The 13877-nt window shown below is 36.9% G+C and overlaps 1 protein-coding gene and 2 non-coding genes across 6 annotated transcripts in view; 1 reads left to right on the top strand and 2 right to left on the bottom strand.

The window, feature by feature from the left end:
- LOC106663479 overlaps positions 1-13877 on the bottom strand; it is a 219479-nt gene that overhangs the window by 66961 nt on the left and 138641 nt on the right. For all 4 annotated transcript variants that reach the window (XM_024229694.1, XM_024229695.1, XM_024229697.1 and 1 more), the window contains exons 7-8: positions 11083-11183; positions 4459-4662 (exon numbers count right to left, since the gene is read on the bottom strand). In XM_024229694.1, the coding sequence (XP_024085462.1) occupies positions 4459-4662; positions 11083-11183 (305 nt within the window). The remainder of the gene's footprint in view (positions 1-4458; positions 4663-11082; positions 11184-13877) is intronic.
- Trnan-auu lies at positions 10076-10148 on the bottom strand. Its single transcript has one exon. It is a non-coding gene; the product is annotated as a tRNA-Asn (tRNA).
- Positions 10801-10873, top strand: Trnae-uuc. The gene has a single exon. It is a non-coding gene; the product is annotated as a tRNA-Glu (tRNA).

The raw sequence follows: 13877 nt of genomic DNA, 5'->3' as shown, positions 1-13877 counted from the left end.
AGGAGGGACAATTCATAAGGTGGGGTTGAGATGGGAAGTTAGTGTTCGAGTGGATCGAGGTCACGATAGCTCAAGTGGTAGTGCAGCGGCGTATCTAGCCGAACATCGTGGGTTCGAATCCCACTCGTGCCATTGACTTTATCATCTCAATAAAAAACCGTTAAAAAAATCTAAAAGAAGAGATTTTTCAGGAGTTGATTAATACACCTCCGGATGCGATAAAAAACTAGTTCTATCAATGAAAAACCTGACACTAACTTTTTTTTATCTCAACTAAAAACTTTAATTAATTAAAAACAATTACCCACATTGGTAATTAGTATTGATTAGTTTTGTTTTCTTAATGAAGACCAGCTGGTCATCTGCGAAGAACAAAAAACTCATAAAAGTTGAAATTTTTTCACGTACAAGTGTTTCAACTGCGTCACTGTTTTCGTACAACAGCTAGTTAACGTTTTTGTATAATTTAGCATGAACCAACACTTGTACGTGACTCGAGACACGTCTTTTTAGAATATGCTTTTAACCGAAATTAAAAGTAAACGCTGTTGGCCAGAGAGAAGAAGATCGCAAGGCAGAATCAAAGCAAACACTTCACAATATCGTGGCAAGCGGATTATTAAGGGCAAAAAGAAATATTTTCCGTTTTAGCTTTCGTAAATAAATTAGTATAAATACACAGTTAAACATACTAGTTTTTTATATCGATGGAATGCCCTTTACCTTTCACAGCGGATTTTTTAATAATTAAATATACTAAAATTCTAACATTGACCTCCCTAATTATATTGACACTTGTTTCATTACTTTTTTTAAGGTAAAAATTATTTTATAAAATATAATTGAATTGATGTTGTTAGTAATGTATGAGTTGTGTGAATACTTAAACTGTAAAACGATTTTTTTTGGTCAGTTATGCCGTTTAAACCCTTTTTCCTAGACGTTAGTTATAATTAAACATAGAAAATCAGAAATTACGCGAAATAAATTTAATACTAAGCCTAATATCAACCACATCAAAACATTAGTAGTACGTTGCTTGCCCATGAACGAAAACCAAAATTCTTCAATTATAATATTTAGAGAGCTATTAAGAGAGGGTGAGAGAGAAATTTGTTGGCGTGATAATTAAATTCAAGGTTGCCACAAATGTCTAAAATGGAACAGCATTACAGATTTGTTTATAAAACATGTTTACTCATCAATTACGTATAGAAAGGGTAAATAAAAAAAAGATTAGAGAAAGATAGATAGATAGAGAGAGAGAGTGAGGGGGGAGGGAGAGAGAGATAAACAGATGGGTAGATAGAGTGTGAATAACAGACTGAGAGAGGTGTGAAGAAGGAGAGAGAAAAAGTGAAACGAAAAAACCAATGGGGGAAGTGGGATGATGATTGATAGATTTTTTTCGTAGTCGTTGAAGTTTGATTATTTTTAAAAGGGAGAGAGAGAAGGAAAACGAATAAAACGAAGAGAAATTTTTTTTGAAAATTTGATAAGGAAAAAGGGCAGAAAAAGAGAGAAGACTGTAAAAATGTGCAGTTGTACAAAGCCGGGCAAAATTTATTTGTCAGAGAGAAAATATAAACGACAAGTACATGGATAGAAAAACATGGATGGAACAATGTAGGAGAGCAAATCGGTAAACAGATACAAACTACATAAAATGAGAAACCTGAAGTAGATATACGGGGAAGACAGAAAGATGGCAGTGAGAGAGAGAGAGAGAGAAAGTGAGAGAGAGATGGAGAGAGTAAAGAGATACCTGGAGCGGAAAATAAAGGATGGGGGATATTAAAATGGATATCATGAAAAATATTGCAAAGGGGAAAAATAGAAAAGGATAAAAAGGGAAAAAGTGAGAGAGTGACAAATCAAACTTGAATGCGTTAGAGTATGTATTTGTGTTTGTTTCTGGATATAAGTTTGCTCATTTTGAAAATATTGGCTTCTTGATGAAATTAATCCGGTTTTGGGTCAATTAAGAAAATATTACAGCCTTAGTGATTTTGATTAAAACCTAAATTGTTCGGTTCTTCAATTTCAATTGTATTTCACAAACAATGCGCTACAATGAACGAAATTCTTTGAATTGGGACAAACTGAAAATTACGTGAAAAATATACCAGACGATCCGAAGCGAATAAATGCGATTGTTATCGTGACAATTAGTAATTCCAACTGTCTTTAATTATTCATTCACTCAACGATATTTATTTTACGACAATGGTTTTATTTAAACAAAGAAGTCTATGTAAAGGATACAAGGGTTTATAGAAAGTAATATTTACATAAAATGAGCTTAGAAATACTAAGATAACCATTATACTAAGACCGGGAGGACGTGACCTCCGGACTTAATCACCGCGATCACGCCCTCTGACGATAAATATGCAATAAAATATGACTAAAAGAAAGTGGTAACACTGGTGGACCGGGTAGGCAGAGAAGCTCTCGCATAACAAGACCACAGTCGAAGGTAGAAGAAGGGTCATTCTCACTCGATTGATAAGCCATGCGAAGTTGACACACGGACACTTCCTTTCGACCAAGCTCGCCTTTGCGTCAGGCATGTAGAGAAAGTTTGCTCGATGTATACCCCGATGTATAGGAAGGGGGCAACGCCTTGGTTCAATATAGAGAGCGTGTAGGATTGCCACCTAATATGAGAATCGTGCTTAAGCACGGCAGCGAGTATCTGGGCCCCCGTTCCGATTTTTAGTGAAAAAAGGGTGTTTTCTTTTGTATGGGAATGATAGATTTTTGTCCCTAGTTGTATGTGGAGAGTCCGGGCTCAGAGGAGTGGTGGGACTACTAACCGGTCACTGGTATCTGAGAAAACATCTACACAATATGGGTATATATAGCGATGACCCCATTTGCAGATTATGTAATGAGGAGGAGGAAACAGCCACTCATATCATCTTCGAATGCGAAGCAACAGCTCAATGGAGGTTTAACCTAACGTACGAAAAAGACTCAGGGAACCAAGTTGCAGCAATAACAGTCAATGACCTGATACTTCTGAGAAGAAGGATTGAGTCTATTGACTAAACTAGGGAACTGGGAAGGTACAATACGCCAGAAGGCTGCAGTGCCTGGGGAACACAAGCCCCGCTTCCCGGCATCCCTTCCACCATACCATACCATACCATACCGGGCGCAAAATAATATTGTAGCCCAGAGGGCGTGGCAACCTCTCTAAAGCACAAGCTGTACTCGTGTCGCCCGGCATGGGCGGCGGGTGCGTTATCAGAGGCACATGAGGGTTAAGGTACCAGATCCGCTCTGCATAGAAGGGGGAAGCTGCATAACCATCTATACTACGTGGTAACAGATATGTTCCAAATTCACCCTCTGTTACAATGGGAATGGATTCGTAGTGTTACGTGGTGAAGCCCCTGGCGGGAACTTAGAGAAGAGCCTGTCTTCTACCTGTGATCTTCGCACGAAGCTTGCGTATGACCACCGTTATACACGCGGCCAACGGGATACGGCGGATCGGACGGCAGCATATAGACATTGAGGCTTGATGATTGTGCTGGAAAGTCCCTCGAATGCGTGAGTAGTGGCGGATGGAACGGGTTGCTTCTACTCGAGTATGCTTTCCACGTAGGTGTAGGCTGAGCTCGATATGAGGCTTTACCGTAGGCGGTACTCCTCTAGGAGGTGGTTAGAAATCCCACTTTAATCGAAACCACGGCCGGAGCGGATCCGGTAGTTTCTACGCTAAAGAAGCCCCAATACTCTGGGAGATAAAGTAGCCTTCTCTATCTAGGGAGTGCGCGGGAGACCGGGCTGATGTATTTCGGCTTAGGTAGCACTTTGCGCCGCGGCATACGGTCTGATGCATAATGCAGACCCGACCACTCGGAATGAACAAGCGGGGAGCGAAGTTGTCTTGGCCCTTCGGGGCTGAGCTGCTTCTACACCAATGCTGCGGCAGTAACACCATCCTGTCGTATGCGGAGGTGATGCGTCAGCTCTCATCTTGAGAATGAAAACGTCCGATAAGGCCGAATAGGCTAGGTGCAGACAGTATAGATCCTCAGAATCCTTTTTAGGATGACCGCGTATGCGGGAACCTCATGTATGTGGAGAGTGAATTTATTTATTAGTGTGAATGTGTACTCGAGAGAGTCGATGGTAAGTAGCGAATCGACCCTCAATTAAGTAGGTTAATTATATTATACGAATAAAGAGTGATGGAGCAATATCGACGACACCACCACAATAATTGAATAAATGGTATGTAGATAGGAGGGAATGTTTTTAAGAATGAGTGAGACTCTGAATAGGTACATGTGTGTACATATATTTATTATAATTCCTAATCCAAAATTTCTTTTCTTTTTTTAAAGTCATCTAAACTCTTTTGTTGAAAAGTGTATTTCTTTGAACGCGGACTTATATTGTTAATGCGTTTCATGTTTAGAAATCTGTCAATTTCAAACGCACCTCCGGACACGAGTCGCTCGCAGATGTAAAGATTGTCATGCTTGCAGTCTCTGTCGTTCCACATGAACGTCTCTGCCAAGTCGGAAGCCCTTGAAAATCCAGGGAGTTTATAAAGTCGGCGCAGTTCGACGCAGTCCTGGTCGCTGAGGCCGTCGTCGTTCGGCTGTTGGTTCACCTCGCCACCGTGCCATCCGGGGAACCAGTCTGTAAAAAAACGAAAAAAAGTTGAAAATACGAATATTACACAGCACGTTTTAAGCATTCTAGTATCTACTAAAAATGTACACCATAATCTGTGGACTAGTGGACTTTAAAAATAACCTTGATCATAAAAGAACGAACAAGCCACATGAACAAGTTCTTTGATACTGTCACCCTCACATTTTGGGGATGACACTTTCAGTCACTTTTGGAAAGTGAATGGGGCACATTAGAATGTTGAGTGGGGGAAGGTTGAAGGAGGGGAGATGTTGGAGTTGAACTGGAAAAAAGCGATCAGGTGTGTTCTAGACTCGATAACGGTTGCTCGAACCTAACATAAATTCTGCCATAATTTAGTTACCACCAGGGTGAGCGATTGTGCTGTACCGTTGTGTGGTTGCAGGTTGGAATTGGGAAGAAGAGTTAAACGTCTCACTTACCCTATGTTACAATTTTGGTTTAGCTAGTATATATTTGTCTTGTAAATATATTTTGTTTTCAGTCGATTTCAGCGTGTTTTATTTGTTTTATTTTACTTTTCCTCTACCCTTTACTATCCCAAGTTTTAGAAGTGTTGGACCCTTATTTGTCGTGCCGTCGAATGATCGACGTCACAATACTAGATGTCCAGATATATCTGGTTTATCTGTATTTGATATATTTGATGTAGTATCATTAGTAATTCACTAATTTCGTGGTCCGCTTGACCAATTAGTATATTACAATTAATTAAGGTTTTTAGTTGAGATAAATAGGGAATGGCACGAGCGGGATTCGAACCCACGATTTTCTGCTAGATACGCCGCTGCTCTACCACTTGAGCTATCGTGACCTCGATCCCAACTCCCATATCTCAACAAAAAACCGTAATTTATTGCCCAAGCGGACCACGAAACTAGTGAATTTAATAAGTTTAAATGAAGTATAACTTCACTAAAGCTCTCCGTGGCCATTTCATTTTAAATCATTAAATTCACTAATTTCGTGGTCCGCTTGACCAATTAGTACATTTATTTTATGATTTATTAATTATAATATACTAATTGGTCAAGCGGCTACGAAATTAAAGAATTTAACGATTTAAAATGATGTGTACTATACCAAAGCTCTCCGTGGCCATTTCATTTGTCGTCCAGAATCCAATCCGATTATACGACATTTGAAAAATGGCAAAAAGGAGGGAAAATTCAAAAGGTGTGGTTGAGATGAGAAGTTAGTGACTGATTGGATCGAAGTCACGATGGCTCAAGTGGTAGAATACCGGCGTATTAAGCCGAAGGTCGTGGGTTCGAATCCCGCTCGTGACACTGACTTTTTTATCTCAACTAAAAACTTTAATTAATAGTAATTATTCGTAATAGTGGATAATGTTAGTGTTGAATTGTAGTTGTTGATTATTCTGTTGATTATGTGTTTAGGGTAGTGATTATTATGGAGGATCAGTTTGTATATCTTTATATTCTTTATGCTCTTTATATTATATAATCCTGAAAGGATAATCTGGCCGAACCATTACCAACGTTTTTCCCATTGCCGGCTCCTTTCACTTCAAAGAAGCTGACTTCTCATATAAAAATATCTTTCTATACAGACTACCTTCCCCACCCCTTCAAAATCCAACGTATATAAACATAAAAACAGCAATATTTCACTGGCACTCTCAACACGACACACAAGAATGGCACAATTACGCAGAAAACAACTTTGAGTCAGTAGAAATACCTTGATTGAATATAAAAAATAATTTTTTACATAGTGCAATTTCATTTTTTTTTCCACATCGTACATGTATTTGTTAAATTAAAACAACGTTTGGAAATCCCAGGCCCTGAAGATGATTTCAATAAAGATCGAAACGTTGGCACGATTAAGAAAATATTTTTTCTAAAACCTACGTCACACCAGACCGCATCTTACGATCTCCGAATAATCATGTTATAATATTTAAACATTTGCGTTTTGCCGACTCACAAAGTTGAAATAAATGTCTTGTTTTTTTCTTTGTAGTCGTTCAGAATAAATTATTCCGACTTCTTTTGCCTCATCTTATACCCTTGTGGAGATGTTCGTAAAACAGACGGTAACAATGTTAATTAAGGATAGAGACGAACTCCATCCAAGATCTTTTATTAGGTTCATCTCGAATTTAATATACATACTTTCTTTTACGTTTTAAAAGGTTTTTACTTTTGATACGCAGCATGATTGTACTGTCAATCTGTAAGTACAATGTAATTATAACAAGATGTTTATCCAATACTTTTTTTAAAAAAGATAGTTCCTACTCACAGTAAGTTAGTTTGCAAAGATCCGGATTTCGAGCACTTTAGCTCATCATCAGGTTGAGACTTCTAAAACCACGTCTCTCGACATGACCTCCGCCAACGCGACGTTCTAATTAACAGCTGGTTTTTTAATGGCGCTCAATTTGAACGTGCGAAAAGCGGAAATTATAAACCAAATCAATATTATAATAATAAATACTGTAAGAAATTAATTATAAATTAGTGATTAAATATAAAAGATAAACAATTAGAATGATACCTTAATATTATTAAATTATTATAAAAATAATAACAATTAAAATAATTAATTTAATTATTTGGATGTTTCATATTATTTATGTACATATTTAAAAATGGGAGGGAGATCAAAATCTGTTATATTATTAATGCTTTTATCACCATGTTCAATTTTACATTTTTTAATTTCAAATTTCTCAAACCATTATGGTATATATATACATTATTTTTGTTATAATTCATTTCGCACGTTCAAATTGAGCGCCATTAAAAAAACCAGCTGCTAATTGGAACGTCGCGTTGGCGGAGGTATCAGCGGTTCACTTTGGCAATTCATGTCGAGAGACCTGATCTTAGAATTCCTTCAACCTGATGATGAGCTAAAGGGCTCGAAATCCTGATCGTTGCAAAACAACGTACTGTGAGTAGGAACTTTTTTAAAAAAAAGAATTGAACACCACACCCACTTCATCATTCATCATTTTTAGATGTTATCCAAGTCTATTTTATTGAAATTAATTTGTTAAAGATCTGCGCAATTTTAAGTAATCTCTTGTTTAGAAAAATACGTTTACAATAATTTCAATATTATTTATAGAATGCACATTGACTACATGGTGAGATTATAAATAATAAAAATAAAAACATAACTAAAAAACATTAGTAAGAGAAATAATTGTCTGTATGTGAATTTGGATTTGGATTCGTTAGGTTCAAATCCACACAAATCCATACATACATACAAACAGGTTCAGAGTTGAGCCTATCGATTCTCGCAGTCCATCGGCAATCCCAGCTTTTGCAATTTTCAATAAATAGCCGTCAGTCCTTGAAAATCACCCACCCCTGGTGGTGGCAGTTGGGGGGCAAACTTCGGTTGTCTTTAAATGGTTTATTTTGTTTATAAGAGTATATTTTGTGTAAAATTGATTGATTACTGCTTATTGCTCCTATTGATTACCCCAGTGCTGATAAATGTGCCGATTAAAGGATTCTTCATACAGCCCATCTCTATGTACCTACTCATTTGTTCACAACCTATTTATATATGGACGAATTGACGGGAGTAATAATTAAATTTATTTTTCGAATTATCGGACATCAGTCTGATGGTCTACTTTCTTAAAAGATCTTTAATTTAGCATATAGAGAAGGCATTGAGAGATTGAGATTGAGAGAGGGAGAGAGAGAGNTGATACGCCGCTGCTCTACCACTTGAGCTATCGTGACCTCGATCCACTCGGACACCAACTTCCCATCTCAACCGCACCTTTTGAATTTTCCCTCCTTTTTTTTCAGTACAGTACATAGTTAAGGTTAGACTTAACAATATTTAAATATTCTTTTTCTTGCTGTTTTTCTTTTAAGTAATAAATTTAATTATGTTTATTAGATTTGGCCTATGAAAAGATCAAACAAGTTCTTGTAATATTTTTTTAAACATTCCATGAGTTTAAAAAGATTTTTAAAGGCAGAAAGGTTTCTCCATTAAGCATAATTCCGAATATTATCCTTTGACTCCGGAAAACTCAGCTGCAAATAGATTTTTATTTTTTATTTAATGAATGCAAACAAGGCTTTTCAATTAATAAAGAAACTTATTTGAATATGTTGGGAAAGGCCAAGCTCCTTTTGATGATGGTATCGATCTAACTTTAACCTTGACCAGGATCAGACAAAGCCCGATTGGTAAAATCCAACGGTCAAAGGTATGCATTAAGTAATTAGTACAAATCAGTTTTTTAAGGCACAAAGTCAGTTTATATAATAAGGGTTTTTTTTACAATTTTTTTTAATTATTGCAACTAATTATCTGGGACGTCGGTGGCCGGAACGGTTTAGGCGTTGACACGGCGTTCATTACTGCAAGGTAATGGTCCAGGGTTCATATAACCTCGTAATTGAAATACACTCGTTAAAAAAATTAAATATACTTTTTATCTAAGGTTTTGTTTGTGATGTTATAAGATGTGATAAAAGTTAGCATCACGACCAGGATTCGAACCCATAATCTTCAGCTAAATACGCCGCTGCTTTTGTACGTAAACTATCGTGACTTGATCCACTTGGATACAAATTCCCCATCTCAACCTACAATCTTTTGAATTTTTCAAATATCGTTTATTCAGGAACTCAACGACTTATAAAGTGGCCACAAGGGGAGAATAATTACTTCTTTAATTATTGTGTTAATCCATATAGGTTTAGCAGCCAAAATTAACCTATTGTTTATTTCAATTAATTATACTTTGTCTAAGGTCTTGTTGAGTTGCAAAAAAGCCGTAGGTCGTGGGTACGAATCCCGCCCGTGACACTTTTTCCCCCTCAACTTCAAAAGTATAATTATTCAAAATAATTTATACGATTCAATTAATTAAGGTTTTTAGTTAAGATAAAAAAGTCAGTGTCACGAGCGGGATTCGAAAAAAAAGGCAAAAAGGAGGGAAAATTAAAAAGGTGTGGTTGAGATGGGAAGTTAGTGTCCGAGTGGATCGAAGTCACAATAGCTTAAGTGGTAGAGCAGCGGCGAATATAGCCAAAGGTCGTGGGTTCGAATCCCGCTCGTGACAATGACTTTTTATCTTAACTAAAAACCTTAATTAATTGAATCGTATAAATTATTTTGAATAATTATACTTTTTCCTAAGGTCTTGGTTGAGGGGAAAAAGTGTCACGGGCGGGATTCGTACCCACGACCTACGGCTTTTTTGCAACTCAACAAGACCTTAGACAAAGTATAATTAATTGAAATAAAAAATAGGTTAATTTTGGCTGCTAAACCTATAAACACATAATCAACAGAATAATCAACAACTACAACTCAACACTAACATTATCCACTATTACGAATAATTACTATTAATTAAAGTTTTTAGTTGAGATAAAAAAGTCAGTGTCACGAGCGGGATTCGAACCCACGACCTTCGGCTTAATACGCCGCTGCTCTACCAATTGAGCTATCGTGACCTCGATCCACTCGGACACTAACTTCCCATCTCAACCACACCTTTTGAATTTTCCCTCCTTTTTGCCTTTTTTTTCGAATCCCGGTCGTGACACTGACTATTTTATCTCAACTAAAAGCCTTAATTAATTGAAAGATATTAATTGGTCAAGCGGACCACGAAAAATAGAGAATATAATTAATACGGTAAGTAATGAAGTTTGAATAGCGTACAACTATGCTGTATTTAATTATTGTCTCATCAAATTTATGATTACAGTACATATTTCTATTAGCTGGTACTTGAAGAACAACGTATTTGTATATGTGAAAGGGAGTGAGTCGGACCATTGGAAGTCTCCTTCAACCCTGTCGTCTTTAGCTCCTAAGGTTTTTAGTTGCCATAAAAAGTCAGTGTCACGAGCGGGATTCGAACCAACGACCTTTTTAAAATATCGTGTAAACTATTTGATTCTCGGCGACAAATGAAATGGCCACGGAGAGCTTTAGTGAAGTATACTTCGTTTTAATTCATTAAATTCACGATTTTTCGTGGTCCGCTTGACCAATTAATATCATTCAATTAATTTATTGCCAATTTGTCAAAAAGGCAAAAAGGAGGGAAAATTCAAAAGGTGCGGTTGAGATGGGAAGTTAGTGCCCGAGCGCATCGAAGTCACGATAGCTCAAATGGTAGAGTAGCGGCGTTTCAAGCCGAATGTCGTGGGTTCGAATCCCGCTCGTGACACTGACTTTTTTTATATCAAATAAGAACTTTAATTAATTGAATGATATTAATTGGTCAAGTGGACCTCGAAAAATAGTGAATATAATTAATACGGTTTCTAAGTAATGAAGTTTTAATAGCGTAAAACTATTCTGTATTTAATTATTGTCTCATCAAATTTATGATTACTGTGAATATTTCTATTAGCTGGTACTTGAAGAACAACGTACTTGTATATGTGAAAGGGAGTGAGTCGGACCATTGGAAGTCTCCTTCGACCCTGTCGTCCGTAGCTCCTACCCAGTATGAATTCTCATCTCTGTAACTCGGGCTGAAACAGAATTAATAATAATTAATCATTGTACTAAAGTAGTCAAATATGTGCATGTTTTAGGTATTTTAGTTTTCATTTTTTTAATATAGTTTTATTGATTTCTTTCAATGTTCCTTACGTTTTAATTAAGTATTCAATATTCATTTTCCATCTCAAAAATGAAAAATGACAGAAAAGAGAAAAAATTGGAGAGGTGAGGTTCAGATGGGAAGTAAGTGCCCGAGCTGATCGAAGTCACGATAGCTCAAGTGGTAGAGCAGCGGCGTATTTATCTGAAGAGCGTGGGTTCGAATCCTCGTGACACTGACTTTTTTTATCTCGACCAATACTTTTCATAAATATTAATTAATTAAAAAATGTTAACATTAACGTTGAACATTAACAATATTTAAACGCTTTAAGGGTTTGTTTTGTATTATAAGATGTATTTTTCTCAATCTTCACACTATTTTAGTACTTATTATATTTTATTAGGTTTCGTGGTCCGCTTGACCAAATAAATTCTTTTCAATCAATTAATTTTATCTCAACGAAAACCTTAATTAATTGAAAAGAACTTATTATTATAAATCCTTAGGTTTTATTTGAGTTATAAATTATATAAATCTAAGACTGCCTGTTAAACGACGAGACTATGCGTATGCATAACGTTGAAAAAAATAATCGAGTGGGTGACAGCCGGCTAAAATGGGCCTAGATAATCTCGAGTTTAAGACCTGAGAATTAGCTAAATCGTCGAGATACAGCAGAGTGAGCACCATCATCATCATTATTAACAGTATCAAAATCTCGTTAGTTGAAAGCCCCCTCTCGATGCTTGACAGAGCGTCCACGGTAATTCGGGTTATACAATTCACACATTCCCTGACACAAAGAGAAAACTTCAACTTCGTTTAAAAAAATATATTTACGGATTAACACTTAAGTATATTTTCTTAAATATCTTCTGCAAGGTAATAAAGACAGTGCTCTTAGTTATATTCTGTTCGAACAAAGACGGCAGACTTTGTTTTTATACCCGATCCCTCTATCTAAGGTTAATCACCTCTCGGATATTAATTCCATCGATTTCCTCTATTCCCCCCCCTCGGCATTCTTCACCGTCTACTTTTGACGTCGAAAGATTGGTAAGTTTATTGAAGAATAGCCCGGAAATCCGTCGGATGGAGGTTGAGGCGGAGGTAAACTTCGAGTATCGGAACAGACCCTTCGACCTGTTTTCCCGCGATGTGATCAATTACCTCTAGGACATCTGAATTTCTTACTAAGGTTTCTTTCAGCACCGGCTATAAATCAAATCCACATCAAATCGTCGCAGTTGGTCAAGGCGGAGATCCGAAGGCCATCCGTCATTGGACTGGACATCGCGAGATCTAATAACCTTACTGAAGATTGACTGTCGAGGCTCGTTGATGGTTTTTTACTGTCCTGCTGAGAATCACAAATAAAAAATAATAAAACAGAATATTTATTTTTAAAACGTTTGGCCTATTCTATGCGAATAATGCAAATTACAGTTCTTTTGTTCTGTTTGTAAAATATCTTTTCTGTCCAAATCGGATTATAGATCGTGAGAAAGCTTGTACAAACACAAACAAAATCAGCCTCCCTAACGAAGGTTGCTTAATGAATTCTATTAGATGGCTGTTGGCATGAATTGAACCATTGTAAAACCAGTTTATACTGATTAACTTTAGTCCCTACATTGTTACTGTTTATTCAATGAGTGAAAACCTCTACAAATTGTTTACACTAAAAGTAAAAAAAATTAACATATATAGAGAATAGTCTCCTCATTTAGATTACTTTTTTCCTGACCACACACTTTCATATTACCCGATGTCCCTCGGGGTGGGGAGTAGTCACCTCATTCATGCTAATAAATTATTTTTACTCCAGACATTACACTCTCACTCTAGATTGCTCGATAGATGAGTAGTCCTTCCATTAACATAACACATATTCATTCCTGACATCACGTTCTCAGGGTAGAGGACATCTCCAAATTCCTCAATGTACAGGATAGTCCCCTCATTCACTCTAATAAATTACTTTTATTTCTGACACCACACTCTAACTCTACAGTGCTCGCTATAGGGGGCAGTCTATTAGGGTATTCGCACTTCCTACCACACTCTCACTTAGAGTATAGACATGTGGGATAATCAATCGTTCACGCTAAAAAATTTCTTTCATTTCAGACATCACACTTTCATCGCAGAATACGATATTCCTCAGGGCGTAGGACAGTCCCCTCATTCAAGATAGAAATTACGGTATTGATCCAAATATGTATTTAGTGGTCATAATTGACGGTATTGTTTATTTTAATTATTATAGTATTCATGTGATTAAATTACAGTCATTTCTGACATCACACTCTCTCATCAGTTTATTTATTCCTCAGGGTGTAGGACAGTCCCCTTCATGCTAATAAATTAATTTCACTTTTTGGAGTTCCCTCCTGAGGACTGTAGCTGTACAGCTACAGTACAGTACTAGCTACAGCTACAGTACTTTATCCCTGACTCCATTTTTTGAAGGCTCGCAACAGGTGTGAATTTGAGCCCCCGGTGTTGTTTCATCGAAGAAACTCATTTTTGAAGGGGGTTTGGACCAAATTCAGGGTCGCTGAGATCTGATCCCGCTCCTTCTATAGATGAGTGCCGTGTCAATTTCTTTCAATCGCGG

The sequence above is a fragment of the Cimex lectularius genome, unplaced genomic scaffold, assembly GCF_000648675.2.
Source record: "Cimex lectularius strain Harlan isolate CLEC.00 unplaced genomic scaffold, Clec_2.1 scaffold375, whole genome shotgun sequence".
Taxonomy (NCBI): Eukaryota; Metazoa; Arthropoda; class Insecta; order Hemiptera; family Cimicidae; genus Cimex; species Cimex lectularius.
The sequence above is the reverse complement of the archived record's forward strand: the minus strand, read 5'-3'. Positions and strand labels throughout refer to the sequence as shown.